A 20,373-nucleotide genomic window follows, 5' to 3' on the forward strand; every position below is an offset into this window, starting at 1 on the left:
ATGTCTTTAAGAACACTTCAGAGGGAAGTATCGGCATCAGGTACTTTTTATTTCAGGTGTCTTATCACGTTAAATGGCTGGAAACTGGGAAAATTTAAATAGCTTTGCAGAATATGTAGACACAAAAAATATGTTTTAGGATATTTTCAGATATGGACAATAGAAGTATGTTGAAGTAGGTGTGCAATGCAAAATGGTGTACAATGTGGTAGATGAGACAAAAATTGTGTTTTGTTCCCATCCAGGCAGTCGCACTGAAACAGGGTGGAGGGCAGCTTTGGTTATTTGGTGGAGAGTTTGCCAGTCCAACACAGTCCCAGTTCTATCACTACAAAGACCTGTGGGTTTATCATCTACAAGAGAAAAAATGGGAGAAGGTGAAGTAAGTGTTATGTCCATTGATTTTATTTAGTGATCTGCATATTAAATAATTATACAAAATGGAAAAGTAGGTTTGATTTTTTTTTTTTTTTTTTGACACCAATTAACATAGTTTACAATAATTAGTAGGTTAAGTTAAAAAGCATTCATTGTGCATGAAAAATCCATGTAAGGTTGATTATTATTTGCTTTAAAATAAAGGAAAATTAAAACATAAGTGTTGACCATTTGAAGTGCTCCAGGTGGACCCAGTTCTAGAAGTGGACATAGAATGACTTCCTTGAAGAAACTTCTGATAGTCTTTGGAGGTTTTCATGATAATATCCGGTAAATGACTGTTGAACAGTTAAGACTGTTTAGTTTTAATAAGAAGTTTGGGTTGTGACGTTAGAAACATGAATGCAAAGTTGTCTCTGTAACAGTTGAAGATGTAAATGGGGGACAGTATTGCATTACTGATTCCCTTGACTCACACCAGCTTAAATATTTTTTAACAAAATGGTTAGAATTTTTATGCAGAATGTTAATTTCTAGTTATTAACAAATTTATCATTCATTAGATATGAAATGAGAAATTTGGCTAACCCAAATATGCTAGCTTGATATCTGTTTGTTTTGATTTTTTACATTGATTTTTTTTATTGCAGTGTTGATTTTCATAATTTTCATTAGAAATTAGGTAACCAAAAAAAAAAAAAAAAAAAAAAAGTGAAAAGCTAGATAATGGGGCTATACGCGGAGCCGTTTGTCCTAAAGAGGGCGCTGGGGTAATAGTGGTTATTGAAGATAGCCTCGTTTTCGCGTCCGTGTAGAAATGGCTTTAGAGTATGGGAAGCAAACGGTGGCGAAGTTAAAACTTCAACTAGTTGAAAGAGGAGCCCCCACTAGAGGAAAGAAACAGGATTTGGTAGAAAGGTTAGTGTGTTTACTTATGAATGTGTCAATTGTATCATTAATATTGAAGGTTTCGCGCTCGAATCTTCCCGTAAAATATGGGTTTCTGTGTGAGCTCCCTGTCAAAAGCCAGGTGTAAGCGGCGGCTAGTTCCGCACTACTAATATGCCTAATTTATTACTATATTTCAAGATAATGATATTGTCATTGCGTATTTCCATATTCCGAGAATATAATGAAGGTATTTATGTTTAAAATATGTTTATTGTAGGCACTCCTAGTCGATAAAGGACCGTTCGTTTCGGTAATCAAATTTCGTGTACCAGGTCCGACATTTAACACGACTTGTGTCAACACAAATTTGTAAAGGAGAAACAAGGGTTGATGCGTGTTTTATGTCAATGACAATTGACATAACTAAGTATAGATGAGGTAGACAATCAAAACAGTGTTTGCCAAGAATGTTAGCATCGTTTTGTTAGCATCATAGTTTTTTTCACTCCCTCATAATTGCATTGATGTTGGTAGGTCACAGAGAAGGAAGTGTCAGAACTTGAAAACAGAACTAGAGGCCAAAGTAAAAGTCGAGTGTGGCATGAAGAAAGATCATGGAGAATAACAGCATCGAGGTAGGTGTGCAAACGAAAATAAGTTTGCTTTTTTTTTACTTGTTCAAATGTCTTGTATCAATATCGTGTCCTAGCTTGAGCTACTATATATACCTGTAGTTGCATTATAATACAGAAATACAAGTTGTGAGATGATATATCATGGTTTGAAGGTCAACATTTAATGCTATGAATGTACAATTTCATTTTGCATTTGGAATACAAATTGAAAAGAACAGTGAAAAAAAACCTATCTCACTAATTTAATTTTATCATTTTTAGGTTTGGTGATATTTTGAACGCAACCGAAAGACAAGACAAGGACAGATTATGCCAGTTTACCCATGAAATCAATACTCCATATTTCTTAAAATTTACAGACATATAGTCGTCAACAATGTCACGTTCTGGCCAAATGTTCATTTCACTGAGCTGGAAAAACAAAGTTGATCCATGTGCTTATTATTTCTGACACCGTTGTTACCGATAGCTTGAAACGGAGAGCTAAATAATCGTCAAAGGCTTGTCTCAGTTTCATAATGATAAAAAAACATTGGCCCTGGTGACAAACATTTGAAATTCAAGTGGTGAGCTGCTGGCCAAAGGCCATTGAAAAACAACATGAAATGTTCAATATGACTATAAATCCAGTTTGATACTAGACAGCCTTTGCATTTTTCTGGTACAGCATGATGCTTTCTCTTGTGTCTGATGGTGTAGTGATATCACACTGGGAAGCTGTACTTTCTTTTTGGCTCTCACCAGCGCATTCTTCATGTTTGTCTGCCACTGCTTCATCTGCTTGAGACTCATCCTATATAGGATACAACAAAAAATAAATACATAAGTTAATAAATTACACAAAGAAAAATACTTCGTTGTTAATTAACACATAAAATCTGTGTAGATGATAGAAATGACGCAGATCTGACTGCCTCTTGTCCCCTTTAGTCCGTCTCTAGTATTTCTAGTATTAAGACAGATAATTATACAAATAATAAGAAACATTTTATTTATAAATCTGTTATTATATCATGCGTTATATTTACCTCCACTTCATCGGATCTGATACTTTGCGAATTATTAAATGGAAATATGGATGGTATCGTTCCTGGCTTCAGTCTTTTTCTCTCATCTGCAAAAGGAGTGCACATAACGATTATTAATACAACAAAAATCAAGTTGTCCTAATTTGAAAACGTGGCCTTTAAAAAACCTTATGTATTATCACATAAAAACGAAGAAATAATTGTAGTGGCTGGTCGGGGTTGACCCGGGCTCGGTAGCTTAGTCGGTAGAGTGTTTTCTCCCTCAAATCGCTACATATATGTTAGGTGAAGAATGTCTTAAAAATTAACATTCTAAGCACTTTAAACGACACAATTACTTAAACATCGATAACAAAGATCTAATGAATAAGTTGACAAACTCATTATTAATACTAAAAGCGACAACAGCAAGTAAAACTTACGTAGAAGTGTAATCTTCCTCACGAAAGTGGAGGAAACAGACTTTGTCATGTGCCTTTAGTTTCCATAGTGTTTTTGATGAAGAATCAACCCTCCTGATGGCAACTCTCCACTGGTAACTCAGCTTTGTGTCTTTCGGAAAAGAATGACCTGCTGTTGACGATGTACATTCCGGAACACAACAGTATCCTGGCATTATTTAGAGCGATATTTCCAGCGTCAGATTAAAAATGAAACTGCAAACACACGAGAAAGTACGCGCATGCGCAAAAGTACCCCAACTAAAACACGCGCGCCACCCAGTGGTGAAAAAAACTGATAGCCCCATTGAACATTGCTGTGATTAAGGAATAGGCTGATTTTGATTAAGCAACTGGCTTCCCTCACTTAAATGATAGAATTCAGTTATATTATGATTGTAATCCCTTGTTAATTTGACTTATTTTATGATACAAATTGTGGTTTTAGGGATTACAAGTACTTTAATGATGCATATGCTTTCAACCTGGAGACTTATACATGGATGAAAGTGGAGGCTCCTGGGATACCTCCTGCTCCAAGATCTGGCTGCCAGATGGCAGCACTGGCTGAGCAGAACAGATTGTTGATATATGGAGGATACAGCAAGGAAAAAGTCAAAAAGGAAGTGGATAAAGGAACTATACACAGTGATATGTTTTATTTAGTAGCTGAAGGTGAGAATTTCCTTATTTTTTCAGACTTTTCCTTTAATACTGGCTTGTATGTGCTTGAATGATTTTTATCATTGTATTTATTAAAAGCTCTCATACCATTTACTGTTTGAAATGTGCATTGTTACTAAATATTAGCCTTTTTCATCTTTTCCGGAAATGGAAATTGCATTGTGGGTAGGGGAGCCCTGCTACGTCGAAACACTTACAGCGGTGCTTAAAACCATGGCTGGGTTTACGTGCTTTTTGTCCCGCTACTACAATAACAGTAAGCGAGATCGACACGTGAGGTTTAATAAGTTCCCAACAAACCCGTTAAAATGAAAAATATGGTAGAAAGAAAGGAAAATATAGCAAGTTTGGATCAAAAGCAGGGCACCGCGTTTGCGCTGAACATTTCGAAGGCGGGAAGAAAAACTATAATATTAGGAGATCAACGGTGCTTTAATAAAAAACAGAAATGCTTAGTTAAACAACGGATATAACGAACTATCGGCAAATAGAACTCGGGGGTAAAAAATGCGAGAAAAAAAACATTATAAAGATTTGAAGAAAAAATTGAAGAATACGCCGGGGCCTAAAAATTAAGAAAAGACTTCAAGCATGAGATTATGGAAAAAGAAAGTAAAAGCTTTGAAGTTTTACACGGGGATTCTACTAACAAAAAATTCAAGAACTTTCACGACTTTTTGTGTAACAACAAAGAGAAGGTTTGAAAAGTTTTGTATGTAATATCCTTTTTGTGTGTGTTTTATTGATAAGTGATCATTTTAAATGTTGTAGGCCCATCACAGGTTTTAGTCTCTAATAACCCTTAGCAGGGTGGGTTCAATTTTTTTTAACGTGAGACGTTAATAAAATTTTTATTAGTATGTATTCAGTCCCATATACGTATTACTGATTTGTACAAACGGGGCTCATATTATCAAGATCAACAGAGACATACGAAGAAGAAAGTACATCGGCTCTTGTTGAACGCGTTATCGGCGAAATAAAAAGTTATTTATTTCTGAACTCAATGACAAGAGAATTGGAAAATTCAATGGGCATATTTTTACAAAAAATGCAGAAAAGCCTTTCTGTAAGCTACACGTACATAATACATGTATGGTAAAGACAAAATGGATAATAAACATAATCCAACAACGTATTTGTAAAGTAATACAAATATGCTTAGTATTAAAGTAGGCCTACGTATATTTAACTGTCTTAGATAGTTGAAAAGTATGAAATGTGTGGGAAACACTTTATTTGAATGTTTTAATTGTCTGTGATTGAAAACGATGAAAATACGCATAAAAATGTTTAAAAATCAAATAATTTGGGCTCTTGCTATAATTTTGTTTTTGTTTCAGATTGACAAAATTTTCATACTTGTCAGACCGAAAGGCTGACTTTTTTTACCTGTCGTAAATTTTGTACATATACTAGTGTAAGACACGGTAAACTTTAATTATCGTCTGGGAAAGAGTCGAGAATTCCTGTCTCACCTATTTAACACTTAAAAGGTTTTAATTACAGAGGAAAGGTCGTAGTTGTGGCCGCCCGCCTTACCGAACAATTGAACAAGTAACACCTGATGCCTTATCAGGTACCAAACGATTTAATCAGTTCACCGACGAACGATCTGCGTGTCAGTTTTACCTGTATACACAGTAGTTACCAGTCAAACAATGCAGGAAATCTTTTCATTTTATCACTTTAAAAATCTCTTAAGATATCCTTCAAACAAGACATAAAAATCGTAATGAATTGACACTGCCAGTACATGAGGTGATATCGCCACAGCTTGCATACAACATGTACAAAATTGTGAAGACGTAGGCCTGCGCACCTGTCCACACTCTTGAAAGCGGTGTACGAGTCTACTGGCTATTTTGATTTTATATATAAAAAAATAACGAGTCTCTTTCGCATATCTTTATTATCGGAAGCATTTAAAAGAACTCCGTAGCTTTAGTTCGTCATCACTATTGAAAGTGCAGCCAAGGCTCGGACGCTTAGGTGAAGTCTAGGTTGTAAAGCGCATCATATTAAAACAGAGAAAGAAATATTTAATTGCTTGATTCTCCGTCCAAATAGCTGTTTCTTGCCTACAGTTTACGCATTTCTGTACTTCAGCCACCTTTTCAGTTTGTCAGAAAGCAATGCACGCTTCATACGACCTTTTTATATGCGCACATTGTACATCATCTACACCTAGCATTGCAATGATGGAAACAGCAGAGGACCACCATGACCCCTGTGGCGCGCGGTTCCTGTCATGCGCACTTCGTATTTCCGCAAAAGATGAAAAAGGTTAATTAGGTATGAGTTCATTAGCTTTAGTACAGCAACTTTTCTCAAACTTAGTTGCCAGCTTAGCTGCACATTTAATGTTTGTATTTTCAGTTGCTTTCAACATAAAATAAACCATATTGTATTGTATTCTATTCTTTTGTAGTCATTCTAATTCAACAGGTATTTGAATGAAAAGTAACGTTGGTTTTCTATTCCCAGACAAAAAGAAAGATGACCTGTCCACAGTGAAGTGGAAATGGCAGTCAGTGAAGCAGTCTGGTGCTCGTCCTAGTCCTAGATGTGGGTTCTCACTGACACCCATTGGAAATAATAAGGCTATTACTTTTGGTGGGGTTTATGATGAGGTACAAGCAAGTTCTAGTTAGTTTTAAGTTTTATGATGCACATATGATATTGCTTTATTTAGATACCCTCTTACACAGGGCTTGCGCTTGGAGAACTAAATTTTTGCACACTCTTACCCCATTCAAAGTTGTATCTTTAACAATATTTGATAGTTAACATCGGTTTATACATCAGTATAAATAAACTATAAATACTACTTTTTTAAAGAGTTGACCAAAATCTGTTCTCCAAGAAGTCACAAGCCCAGTGACACAAGTGCTTGAGTACAAGAAGCCCAAAAGAAATGATGCTTTTACATGGTTATACGTATGAACTAATTTTGCTTTGTTTGTTTTGTTTTCCAATGCCATTCTGTTTCCATAACAAGACTTTCATTTTGTTGTTTTTATCAGGAGGACTCTGAAGAAGAAATCAAAGGAGTTTTCTACAATGAGATGTACACATTGGAGTTAGACACAGGGAAGTGGTATGATCTGGTGCTAAGGTAATGGATCCAACCACTTACACCATCAATTTAGATAGAAAACATCTTATATTTTGTACCAAGACTTATGTAACCACTAAATTTTCCTAATTGAAGAATTTGAAGAAATTATATTAAGTGTGTGTGTGCATATGTGTGTTCACGTGCGTGCACATGTGCATCCATTGTGCAACCTATGCTTAAAATTTTTGATTAGAGGAAGGAATGATATATAGTTGATATATTGTATTTTAGGGGTAAGAAAGTAATCACAGAGAAAAAGAAAAGGAGGAGAAAAGATAAGAAAACTCAGGATGGAGAGAATGAGGAGGGAGACTGTGATGAGGAGGGAGAGGAGGAGGAGGAGGATATGGATGTTGAGGAGGAAGTCAAGAATTTGAAGATAGGTAGGAGCAGCATTGTTTTGGAGAATAAGATTTTGCTACAGATCCACAATGATATATTTTTCTTTCATATAATGCAACAGTGTGTGTGCATGCTTGCGCATGTGCAGGTTAGATGAAAAATGTTTAAGGCAACACTTTTTAGGTAATCAAAATTTATTTGGGAAAATTAAGGTTTAGGTCCAAGAACAATAATGCATTGACAAACTTGTTGCATATATATATATATATATATATATATATATATATATATATATATATATATATATATATATATATATATATATATATATATATTCTGTAGCTGGCAAAAGAAAAGAGGGAGTTAGGTACAGAAAAATGTAAATATATTACGGTACATGCAAATTGATGTGTTATATGGAATAATCAACTTATTGCTAACACATTGAAGAAGGTATATTGAACAGACTTATGTTTTGCAGAAGGCAATAAAACAGATTCAACAGAAAGCTCATCATCACCCCAAAATGAAGAAACTACATTCGATGATGGAGTTTTCAAAGTAACAGTGGGACCACAGACAACATGTCAGTCAGGGGATGGCACGGGTGACAGTGGCTCCACCTGCATGGAAGCAGACATCTTTATGCCGAGGCCCAGGATGAATGCCATGGTAACAGTTAAAAACAACCAGTTGTTTTTGTATGGAGGTTTATATGAGGAAGGAGATAAGCAGATCACTCTGGATGATATGTATTCACTGGATGTACAAAAAGTGGAAGAATGGAACATTATATGTAAAGGCAATGTTGACAGCCAGGTGAGAAGGCTTAATAGCGTGTTAACATACAAGTTTCATCAACCTTTCTTGTAAAAATTGATAATGTGTAGCCCCTCTTTGTGGGCCATCTGATGAAGCAGAGCTCCATATTAAGGAAACTTGTCAAAAATTTACTGATTCTGAAGATTTCAGACATATTCTTTGAAATGAAAATATTTTGAGTTGTATTAAGGTTGATGCTGTGTAAGCTTATAAGGGACATTCAGTGATAACTGATTTGTAATTATTGATATGAAAATGTATATATTGAACAATTGTAGGAATGGCAGGAGTCCGATTCCTCATCAGATGAAGAAGAAGATGAAGACATGGTGTCAGAGGGCACTGGAGAAGGTGAGCTACTGTCACTTTTGCTGACATTCTGTCATTTTAATGACTTTTTAAAAGACCGTTTTAAAAATTGGCACAATGTCACACCTATCGCAACGTCAAACTTTACACAACTGTATTATGTCACACTTCACTCTCGTAGTTGAAAAAAATTCAATAATCAGACAAAGATGAAGATCATAAAGGATAACGTCCCTTAAATAAACTTTGAAAATGCATTTGATTTTATTTTTCTATGTCTTTTTGTTGTTATTTTATGATATTGGTTAACTTGGTAAAACAATAAATTTTCTTAAGAGACTGAACATGTCTCTCCTGTCTGTGTGGCATGAATTCAGAAACAACTTGACATAGCTCATCATATTTCTTACCTTATTTACAGATTTGGATCTTGAAGATGCTCCTGAAATTGAGGAAGAGGAAGAGTTAAAAGACTATTTTCTAAGAACCAGAGAATTCTGGCTGGAGACTGCTAGTGACATGTTAGCTGATGAGGCAGAAGGAATGTCTTCTGGGCAGATGCGTCAAAAGGCAGAGGAGATAGCCGAGTTGTATTATAAAAGTAACACATGATACAAGGTATTGTGAATGAAGAGATTCTGAAATTTGAGATAAAATTTAAGTTTACTGCAATGTCGTATGTGTACAGGGCAGTTGGAAAATGTGAAAATGTATGTTTACAGGACAATTGAATGATTGGAAAAATTTGTTAATTTCCACTCTTTCAAAAAATAAGTACTTGACTTTGAGATGCCTTGGCCTTGACACTTGTGCTTGAGCTTCCGAGCTGTTTTCCTTTCCAAATGGCCATTCAAACATTGCCATGTATGTCATCCAAACAAAATGGCACTCTCGGGTATTTTTGGGTTGGTATTTATGATATTTAAGGATACAAAAAATGTTACTGGAGTTCTGTTTTTATCTGTATAAATGGTATGTACATAGTAACATAGTGTATTGCTTTAAAAGAGGAACTCTTGTTTTGTAACAGTTACAGTTCGTCTGTTGAAGTCTAAATTAGCAACCAACCATTTCCCCTTACACTTTTTTCTGCTCTTATGGTCTTCATTATTATTATTTTTTACTCCTTTGCCAATTCAGTTGTTAATGTAGATTTAAACAAATCTCATATTTGTTCAAATTCCTGTGAAATCATTGCCCTATCAGAAATAAAGATAAAAGAAATTTTCTCTCCTCCATGTAGTTGTTTTGTTACGTGAAATGATGAAAAATTGTCTAAACCATGCAATAATTTTATCTATACTAATTTTTCAAGCTTTTTTTAGTTATCAAATGTAATTGTTGAACAGTTTTAACTTAAAAGTCAAATTCACTTAAAGCCCTCAGCCAAAGGAATCTATCTGATGCAGAATTTTTGATACATTAAATTACTACTTTCACCATTTTTTACCACTATAAGTTAAGCAAAGGATGAGTATAATAGTGAAAATTTTGCAGATAGAGAGCAGCACAATCTGCCTTCAGGTAAAAAGTCTACGGTGTTCATGGTGCCCTGAGAGTGAACACTTGTTGAAGTCTTGACTCATCTCTCCAGTATATCAGACTCCAGGTGAAATGGTACATATTTCATCTATCTGCCATAATTATGAAGAGAATGTCAGACCTTTTTCTGTATGCAACTCAAAACAACTGCAATAATTAACAAAAATCCTACCAGGCTGCTTGCCTGGTTTTAACTGGTATTTCCACTCTGTACTAAATGCCTCCAGTCAACCTTTTTTTAAGTTTTTGAAATGTGTAAGAAAACATTACTGAAAATATTTCTTTTTTGACTGAGATGCTATGTTAGACTTGCAACAAGGTAACCATAGGTGCCATATTTTAAAGATAAATTCATTATGTGTCTACTGAAAATAAAAGATGTTTTATACTTTAACTATTACATAAGATATTAAGTAAGAAATCTGTAAATTGCCAAAAGTAAAAATTTTGCAATTGCAGTTTGGGTTTTGTTAAAAAATTGTGATATATTGCTATACTTTATCATCAGAATTCTTATACTATGTACTAAGTTTTGTGGTTCTTCTTTCCATTACCTAGAACTAGAGCACAGATCCTCGACAATGAAAAAGTCAAGAAAATTTTTTTCAATTGATTAGGATTTCATAATTCATTTGAAGTGGGAGTAGATTCCTGAATTATTGCTTATCCTGAAATTTCATCAAACTTTGCGAAGGTCTTTTTGATAAATCTTTTCCTCTAACAAAGAGACAAACAAAAATGAAAACATAATCTCCTTCATTGGTGGCAGTAATAACTGATGTACTGCTGAATCTTAAGATATTTCTGAAACAGAGCACCTCTTTTATTCACATCCTCACAAAATTTCTCCTTTGCCTGAAGGGCATTCAGGGTAGCAAACAGACAAACCAACATCGATAAAAAGAAATAACCTCCTTCGTAGGCGGAGATAATGACTGAAGTATTGCTGAACATATAGGATGTTTCTGCAACAGAGCATCCTTCTCTTCTAGCATCCTCTCAGTTTTTCTCCTCTGTGTGAAGGGCATCCAGGATAACCACCTTGCAGGTGTGATTTATCTCTCAGCTGTTGAGGTATGACACGTAAATTGATAAACAACATGTGGTGGTGCGTACGAGTAACTGGTTGAAAAATTGCAAAAGTAATTTCATTTTAGTTGTTAGGTTTTTGTGGTGAAGTGCTGCATTAGGAGGAAAAAAACCTGGCAGAAATTGATGAAATATGCTTAGGAAAATGTATACTAATTTTTTAAAAATTGTGCACTTGCAGACATGCTTGTGCATGTGCCTGGAGGCACGTTGGGTCACAGGTACTTGGAGATGACAGCAGAGTTTTCATATGTATGAACAGGTTCTATACATATTTGGCTATCTATTTCATTTAATGTTTAGTTGGGAAATTATGTTTTATGTATAGCTCCAACAATAGTTTAACCCAAAGAATATATACTCAGTAGTTGCCATCATTTATACTACATGTAAACAGAAAACAAAAATATGTGAATCAGCTCTAAAGAATTCAAAAAGCAAGACCCTTGGCAACTGTGATGTAACGGCTGCCCCTGTACAACCATAAAAGCAGCAAGAGTGCAAGGTGGATGTGTTGAGTGCTTCTCTCTTTCTCAACTAACACAATCTGTTGTAATTTTTTTTTTTTATTGAATCAATTCACTAGACAATTCAGTGTTTGCTTGCATTATTATTTTCAGTATTGTTTTCTTTTCTTTTTTTCTTTTTATGTACAGACACAGATGTGTCTGTACATATAGCCATCATCTGCGTCTGTCGTCGCCGTCGTCGCCGTCGTCGCTGTCGTCGCCGTCGCCGTGCACTTTTACCGATAACACGATAAGTGGAAAACCATTTTACCTTTTGACTTGAAACTTGCAGAACTGATGAATATTCATAATACGCAGGTCAAGTTCGAAAATCAGCATGATCGTGTCACTTTTAGGGAATTTATGCAGTTTTTTCACTTTTTTCAGCATATATGCAGCACCGATAACACGATAAGTGGAAAACCATTTTACCTTTTGACTTGAAACTTACAGAACTGATGAATATTCATAATGCGCAGGTCAAGTTCGAAAATCAGCATGATCGGATCACTTTTAGGGAATTTATGCTGTTTTTTCACTTTTTTCAGCATATATGCAGCACCGATAACACGATAAGTAGAAAACCATTTTACCTTTTGACTTGAAACTTACAGAACTGATGAATATTCATAATACGCAGGTCAAGTTCGAAAATCAGCATGATTGGGCTATTTTGAGGGAATTTATGCTGTTTTTTCACTATTTTCAATATAAATGCAACACTGATAACACAATATAAGAAAAACGGATTGGCCAATTGTAATTATACTCACAGGAGTGGTCAATCTTACTAAAACGCAGGTTGAGTTTGAAAATCAGCATAATCGGGCCATTATTTTAGAAGTTATACTGTTTTTTTCACATTTCCTCAGATTCAATTCTTAAGCATGTTAACAGTCTCATTATTTAACTAATAAGATGCCTAAAAGTGTTTGTTTGATATTTCCTGCATCTTTACAACATTGTTAGTTGATTATGTAAAAAAACATGGTAAACTTGTTATCATGTATTGTGTAATAAAGTGTCAAAAATGGAAATAAACTCATATCATTGCAGTTTGTCAGATTCAATCATCCACTATGTTCAGAATCTCAGAATGGAGGAAATTGGACATTTAACACTGTTCTATTGATACTTTTCCCATCTCAACAATTTTTTATGTACAGACACAGATGTGTCTGTACATATTGCCATCATCTGCGTCTGTCGTCGCCGTGCACTTTTACTGATAACACGATAAGTGGAAAACCATTTTACCTTTTGACTTGAAACTTGCAGAACTGATGAATATTCATAATACGCAGGTCAAGTTCGAAAATCAGCATGATCGGGTCTCTTTTAGGGAATTTATGCTGTTTTTATGTACAGACACAGATGTGTCTGTACATATAGCCATCATCTGCGTCTGTCGTCGCCGTCGCCTTCGTCGCTGTCGTCGCCGTCATCGCCGTCGCCGTCGCCGTGCACTTTTACCGATAACACGATAAGTGGAAAACCATTTTACCTTTTGACTTGAAACTTGCAGAACTGATGAATATTCATAATACGCAGGTCAAGTTCGAAAATCAGCATGATCGGGTCACTTTTAGGGAATTTATGCTGTTTTTTCACTTTTTTCAGCATATATGCAGCACCGATAAAACGATAAGTGGAAAACCATTTTACCTTTTGACTTGAAACTTATAGAACTGATGAATATTCATAATACGCAGGTCAAGTTCGAAAATCAGCATGATCGGGTCACTTTTAGGGAATTTATGCTGTTTTTTCACTTTTTTCAGCATGTATGCAGCACCGATAACACGATAAGTGGAAAACCATTTTACCTTTTGACTTGAAACTTACAGAACTGATGAATATTCATAATACGCAGGTCAAGTTCGAAAATCAGCATGATCGGGTCACTTTTAGGGAATTTATGCTGTTTTTTCACTATTTTCAATATAAATGCAACACTGATAACACAATATAAGAAAAACGGATTGGCCAATTGTAATTATACTCACAGGAGTGGTCAATCTTACTAAAACACAGGTTGAGTTCGAAAATAAGCATAATCGGGCCATTACTTAAGAAGTTATACTGTTTTTTCACATTTCCTCAGATTCAATTATTAGGCATGTTAACAGTCTCATTATTTAACTAATAAGATGCCTAAAAGTGTTTGTTTGATATTTCCTGCATCTTTACAACATTGTTAGTTGATTATGTAAAAAACATGGTATACTTGTTATCATGTATTGTGTAATAAAGTGTCAAAAATGGAAATAAACTCATATCATTGCAGTTTGTCAGATTCAATCATCCACTATGTTCAGAATCTCAGAATGGAGGAAATTGGACATTTAACACTGTTCTATTGATACTTTTCCCATCTCATCAATTTTCTTAGTTGGACATATAAAAATGGCAGTAAAATGTTTGTTTTATGTTAAAAAAAGTGTTAAAAATGGAAATAAACCCATTTCAGAACAGTGCTGTCTTGTTTACATTTTGGCATTATCAAGGCGTGACTTTGAAGTTCCATGGGCCTGAAGACCTTTGCTAGTCACATTTTCTGAATATCTGTGATACAAATATTTTATAATTAAAAATTGATGGTCATTAAGCTGTTAAACATTATGTAATATTGCATCAAAATTTGAAGAAACCCCCATTTTGGGCACTGCTTCCATGATGACCATTTAAGGAAAATCATGTCACTTACTGTTCTCAAACTTACAGGATAGAAACATGGGACTAAAATACAGCTTCAGTAGGCAATGCAGTCTGTTTGGTATTTTTTTTTTTTTTTTTTTTTTTTTTTTTTTTTGGCAGTTAAACAGTTTTTTGTGAAAATTTAATTTTTCACATATTGGCATTTTCAAGGTGTGACTTTAAAGTTCCATGATACTGAAGACTTTTGCTTGTCACATTTTCTGAATGTCTATGTTACTAATATTTTATTAATAACATTTGATTGTCATTATGCTGTTAAACATTATGTAATGTTGCATCAAAATTTGAAGAAACCCCTATTTTGGGCACTGCTCCTATGATGACCATTTAAGGGAAATCATGTCACTTACTGTTCTCAAACTTACAGGAAAGAAACATGGGTCTAACATACAGCTTCAATAGGCAACGCAGTCTGTTTGGTAAAATTTTCTGGCAATTTAACAGTTTTTTGTGAAAATTTAATTTTTCACTTATTTGCATCTTTATTTCACTTTTCTCAGCATATATGCAGCACCGATAACACGATATGTGAAATACCATTTTACCTTTTGGCTTGAAACTTACAGAACTGATGAATATTCATAATACGCAGGTCAAGTTTGAAAAACAGCATGATAGAGCCACTTTTATAGAAGTTATGCTGTTTTTTCATTTTTTTAGCATATATACAACACTGATAATACAATATAAGAAAAACAGATAGGCAAATTGTCATTTTACTCACAAGAGTGGTTAATCTTACTAAAACATAGGTTGAGTATGAAAATCAGCATAATCGGTCCATTATTTTAGAAGTTATTCTTTTTTTTTACATTTCCTCAGATTCAATTCTTAGGCATGTTAATAGTCTCATTATTGAACTAATAAGATACATAAAAGTGTTTGTTTGACATTTCCTGCATCTTTACAACATTGTCAGTTGATTATGTAAAAATGATGGTAAATTTGTTATCATGTATTGTGTAATGAAGTGTCAAAACTGGAAATAAACACATATCATTGCAATTTGTCATATTCAATCATCCACTATGTTCAGAATCTTAGATGGAGGAAATTGGACATTTAACACTGTTCTATTGATATTTTCCCCATCTCATCAATTTTATTAGTTGGTCATATAAAAATGGCAGTTAATTGTTAATTTTGTTTTATGTTAAAAAAGTGTTAAAAATGGAAATAAACCCATTTCAGAAAAGTGCTGTCTTGTTTACATTTTGGCATTTTCAAGATGTGACTTTGAAGTTCCATGGTCCTGAACACCTTTGCTGGTCACATTTTCTGAATATCCATGATACTAATATTTTATTATTAAAAATTGATGGTCATTATGCTGTTAAACATTATGTAATATTGCATCAAAATTTGAAGAAACCCCTATTTTGGGCACTGTTCCCATGATGATCATTTAAGGAAAATCATATCACTCACTGTTCTCAAACTTACAGGAAAGATACATGGGACTAAAATATAGCTTCAGTAGGCAATGCAGTCTGTTTGGTAAATTTTTCTGGCAATTAAACAGTTTTTTGTGAAAATTTAATTATTCATTTATTGGCATTTTCAAGGTGTGACTTAGAACCTCCACGGGCTTGAAGACCTTTGCTAGTCACATTTTCTGAATATCAATGATACTAATATTCTATTATTAAAAATTGATGGTCATTATGCTGTTAAACATTATGTAATGTTGCATCAAAATAGAAGAAAACATAATTTTTGGTGTTGCTGCCATGATGACCATTATGGGAAAATCATGTTACTTACGACTCAATCTTTCAAAAAAAGTTGGAAAAGCAGTCTAATTGGCTTCTTTTTCTGGAATTTATACATTTTAGTGAAATATTCATTATTATCTTTTTGGCATATTCATTGTGGGACTCAGAACTCCCATGGACATGAAGCCGAATGGTAATCAAATTTTCTACATGTCCTTGCTATTCATAGTCAATAATAAAAAATTGGTGATCATTATTCTATAAATTATTATGTAATGTTACATCAAAATTGACAAAAATATTTTTGTACTGCTTCTGCAAACATTATGGAAAGAAAACTGTGTTACTTATTATTATGTTTAACTTACAAGTATGATTTTTAGGATTGGCATGCAGTTCAAATTAGAAAGCCAGCTCAATTGGCTTATCATTTCTCATTGAATTTATGCAATTTTGTGTTAAATTTTCATTTTTCTCATTCTGGCTCTTTCTAATTGTAAATTTGAACTTTGATGGACCTGAAGCCTTATGCTTTTACTTTCGTCGTTGTTACCTGTTCTGCATAATTAAAATTTGATATTGACTGTGCAGTTAAACATAATGTACTATTGCATCAGAATTGGCAGTCTCCTATTTTTGTGCATTATTGTTTTGTGCTTTTCTTAAGCTGTGTCTTATGGGACAAATTTGTGTGGTCAGTCTGTAAATTCCCCTTGGGTATTCACTAGGCTAAGTTTAGTGCTATAAACTCATTTGCCTGATTAAGTGGCCATTAAATGAGATTTCATAAATCACACTTGTTGATATTTCCCTGTAAACTCCCAAAGGTTAAGCTCTCTGCTAGATAACAGTGTCCATAATAAGGAAGCACTGAATAGCAGCTTCATTAGATTATATTTTTGTTGTTTTCTTTTTAATTTCTTCTCCAACACTGGCATTTTTAAGATGTGACTTTTCGATCCACCTGAGGCTCTGCACAATTTCTGTATTTCCACGTAAGCAGTTGTATTGGTATTCATGTCTTTAAACACTAGTAATATTATTTTATGCACTGTCATCATTTTTCTTATATTGGGACTTTCATCATGTGAATTTTAACTCTCATGGTCATGAAACTATAATCTTATTGAAGGGGTGGATTGAGACCATCTTCTGGGTCTCCTGGAAGACAGTTAGATTTTTTATATTGATGGGTATCTATTTTTTTCTTTTGGAAGACCATCAAAATGGAAGATGGATCAATAAAGATACTTTAGAATACTGTCAAAAATATTTCTGGATCTGCTCCTGTTATTGACCATGTTACCTGTTGTGCATAATGAAAAATCAGTGTTGACTGACTGCTATTATAAGCATTATTTATTGTTGCATCAAAATTGACAAAATGACCTCTTTTGCATCTTTTTTTTCTGTTTTTTGTCTGTACATTTGACAGCTTTGCTGCCTTGTTTATTAATTTTTATGCTATGCTGATCTGAGTGCAAAAAGAATGATTTATAATACATTTTCCTTAAGTATGTGAAAAGAATATTTGTGCAATTATTAAAATAATCACATCTTAGTTACAGGGTATAATGGTTAAAATATCAAACAAGGTCACTACAACAATTGTCATTTGTTGCCAATAGTAAGCATCATGATATATTTTAGTCTTAACTTGTTTTTTTTTTTTTTTTTTGTTTCCTTCCCTTTACAAAGTTACTACATGGACATTTACAAATTCTTGAAAGTGGGTAAATTAAGACTGTTCTTTGAAATTTATACAGAATAAATTACTTGCTGTGATAAATTTCTTGTGTTCAAAATGTTGATTACTTTTCAACTAAAATTTTGTTTGATATTAAATTAAATTTTGTATCCAAAAGTATTTCAAAATACATTTTTGTTAATACATCTTTTGACATTCATAGAGAATATAAAGATTATGAAATTATTTAGTTTTCAGTTTGTTTTGCTTGCTTCCCTTTCCTTTACAACATCTTCTACATAGACACTTACAACAAGAAATACAAACTACCATGATACAAATAAAAATACTGAGTAGAAAAACCACCACATCAACTGAATAATACTGATACCAAGACATATGTGCAGAAGGTGAGCGTAAATAGCTGCCGCCATGTTTGAGGACATGTTCAATCCAATAAGCTGCTTGCTGTTGTGGAGTCCATGGCTGATCACGATAAATAGCAGATAACTTCTTGGCTTTGGTGTAATATGAGGAATTCTCTATCATGGTGTTGATGTTTTCTATGAGCTCTTCTGGAGTGAAGTACAAGATATCCATCACCATAGCAACACCTCTGTGTTGCCCCCGGTAACCATTGTAAAACTGATCACCCATCAGAGGGAATCCCAACACTGGGATACCATGATACAGTGCTTCATATGAGCCCCCATTGCCACAGTGACTAACAAACAGTTTGGTGTTGGGATGGGCCAACAGGTCATTCTGTGGCAGCCATGGTAAAACTTTGACATGTGATGGCAGATTGAGTTTCTTGGAGCCAGTATACCTCCATATTACACCATATTTAATTTTTGTGAAAGCCGACAGCAATTTTTGAATTACCTGGTCAGGAATGTACATGGCAAGAGACCCAAAGGTTACCACAACCACTCCATTTTTGTGTCCGTCCATAAAATTCTGCAGTTCATTTGGAAGAGGTTTTCCAGGCCGTGTCATCATACCCCCTGCAAAGATGGTATTTGGCAGTGCAAGCTGCGGATAATCAATGGACGGATGCTTACTTGTAATGATGAAAAGTTCAGAATCAGCAACCAACTGGTGAAATGGTTTCTGTATCACGTTTGGCAAATATTTTGCATAATAATCAGGTGAAATTTTGTGGGTGGTCATGATTGATATAAACCTATGTGTCATGAAGTTCACTGTGCGTTGCAAAAAGGTCATTTGGTCAGAATACTTTGTTATTGGGCTTGGAAGAAATGATGCTTGTTGTGGAACTCCACTCTCTGGAGGTCCTAAGACTGCTGATGTTACATATGGAATCTTATACTTGTAAGGAAACAAGTACGCTGTAGGAGCAAATGCGAAGGCATTGTTAACAATTATCATATCCGGTTTCAGTTTGGTCATTTTTCTGTCAAAATCCTCATCTGTTAATAGATCTCCAAAATAGCCATGCAAAATTTTTGTCCAGTTATTCACAAATGCTACACCTTTGATGGGAATGTATCTTTCTCTTGGGTTGTCAAAGAAGGCAAACACACCATTTTTCTGCACCTCTGGTTTTTCAAAGTCCATAAAGTCTGGTGATCTTACTTTAAAAGTGAGCAACTTTACCTTGCTGTCTATTACATTCTTAGGAAGAGGTGGCACAGAAGGATGTTCCCCCATGACTAAATACACCTCATGTCCCTTGTCTGCTAGCCCCACCAGAAGGGTATCAAGTTCTATAATCTGACTTTTCACTGGCATACAGATTCCAACAAATGTAGCACCTTCAGCAATATTGTGGATTGAAGTCAGGAATATGAGGACAAAAAGGACCATGCTTAACCTTAGTGCCTTCTCCATGGCCTTGCAAAATCAAGTTGTGAAATTAGCTGTAATATGTCAGATTGTCCACCTATCCTTTATGCGCTGTGGTCTAATCCTTCTGTTGTTGGCACACCTTTAATATGATATCGTCTCTGCATGCAGCAGAAGGGTCAATTTGTAGGACTAGGTCCTTCATCAGTTACAAACTAAACAGAGGAACCACTCTTAAATCATATGTAAATGGATTAGGCAGAATTTAGTGTGTTTTTGTTTTTTGCTCATTACAACTGTTCAAGAACTGAGACAGTTTGATGTGCACAATGAAGCAAAAAAGTTAAAATGTGTTGTATTCTGAGGCTATTTATATGTAAGACTGACCCACATTACCTCGCTTTGCCAGATGATTATCTAACATTTGCTTAATGGCTTAGCACCCTTTTGTACATACTATAACATGTACAAGGTGAATGTACGGGACAACAGCGAGTCTATAAATTCATTTCCCCAAATCACCCACAACAAAATTTTGAAAATAAAAACTTTTGTTTTAGGGGAGACAATGAAATTAATATTAATGTATTATAGATGGGTAAATTCAAAGTTGATGCATTAACTTGTCTGCACTATCCCCATATAGCTACAATT

At 34.5% G+C, this 20,373-nt stretch overlaps 2 protein-coding genes and 2 long non-coding RNA genes across 5 annotated transcripts in view; 2 read left to right on the plus strand and 2 right to left on the minus strand.

Annotated features, from left to right (window-relative positions):
• Positions 1-17,495, plus strand: part of LOC106151790 (kelch domain-containing protein 4) — a 23,186-nt gene extending 5,691 nt beyond the window's left edge. Inside the window, exons 5-14 of one of the 2 annotated variants that reach the window (XM_087012243.1) lie at positions 246-382; positions 616-708; positions 3,821-4,047; positions 6,544-6,689; positions 7,083-7,174; positions 7,409-7,560; positions 8,001-8,338; positions 8,620-8,692; positions 9,072-9,268; positions 10,148-17,495. In XM_087012243.1, the coding sequence (XP_086868369.1) occupies positions 246-382; positions 616-708; positions 3,821-4,047; positions 6,544-6,689; positions 7,083-7,174; positions 7,409-7,560; positions 8,001-8,338; positions 8,620-8,692; positions 9,072-9,262 (1,449 nt within the window). In that variant the 3' untranslated portion in view covers positions 9,263-9,268; positions 10,148-17,495. Of the gene's footprint in view, positions 1-245; positions 383-615; positions 709-3,820; positions 4,048-6,543; positions 6,690-7,082; positions 7,175-7,408; positions 7,561-8,000; positions 8,339-8,619; positions 8,693-9,071; positions 9,889-10,147 lie in introns of those variants that run through there. The other variant, XM_087012244.1, reaches the window with a different exon arrangement.
• On the plus strand, positions 1,117-2,695 carry LOC147762568 (uncharacterized). The gene is made up of 3 exons (XR_015334186.1): positions 1,117-1,296; positions 1,804-1,904; positions 2,166-2,695. It is a non-coding gene; the product is annotated as an uncharacterized LOC147762568 (long non-coding RNA).
• LOC147762569 (uncharacterized) lies at positions 2,044-3,679 on the minus strand. Its single transcript, XR_015334185.1, has 3 exons — positions 3,355-3,679; positions 2,933-3,018; positions 2,044-2,697 (listed from the first exon to the last, which is right to left on the minus strand). It is a non-coding gene; the product is annotated as an uncharacterized LOC147762569 (long non-coding RNA).
• Positions 17,496-17,667: 172 nt separating the features above from the next.
• On the minus strand, positions 17,668-20,280 carry LOC106151781 (UDP-glucuronosyltransferase 2C1). The gene has a single exon (XM_013525189.2). It carries the CDS (start codon positions 19,762-19,764, stop codon positions 18,154-18,156), a length of 1,611 nt encoding a protein of 536 aa, XP_013380643.2. The 5' UTR covers positions 19,765-20,280; the 3' UTR covers positions 17,668-18,153.
• Positions 20,281-20,373: the final 93 nt, after the last annotated feature.

This window comes from Lingula anatina, chromosome 4, assembly GCF_051362555.1.
Source record: "Lingula anatina isolate TDL-2025a chromosome 4, LinAna3.0, whole genome shotgun sequence".
NCBI lineage: Eukaryota > Metazoa > Brachiopoda > Lingulata > Lingulida > Lingulidae > Lingula > Lingula anatina.

Coding starts and splice junctions, on each gene's coding strand:
- LOC106151781 (XM_013525189.2), bottom strand. CDS start 19,764: ATGGAGAAGGCACTAAGGTTAAGCATGGTCCTTTTTGTCCTCATATTC.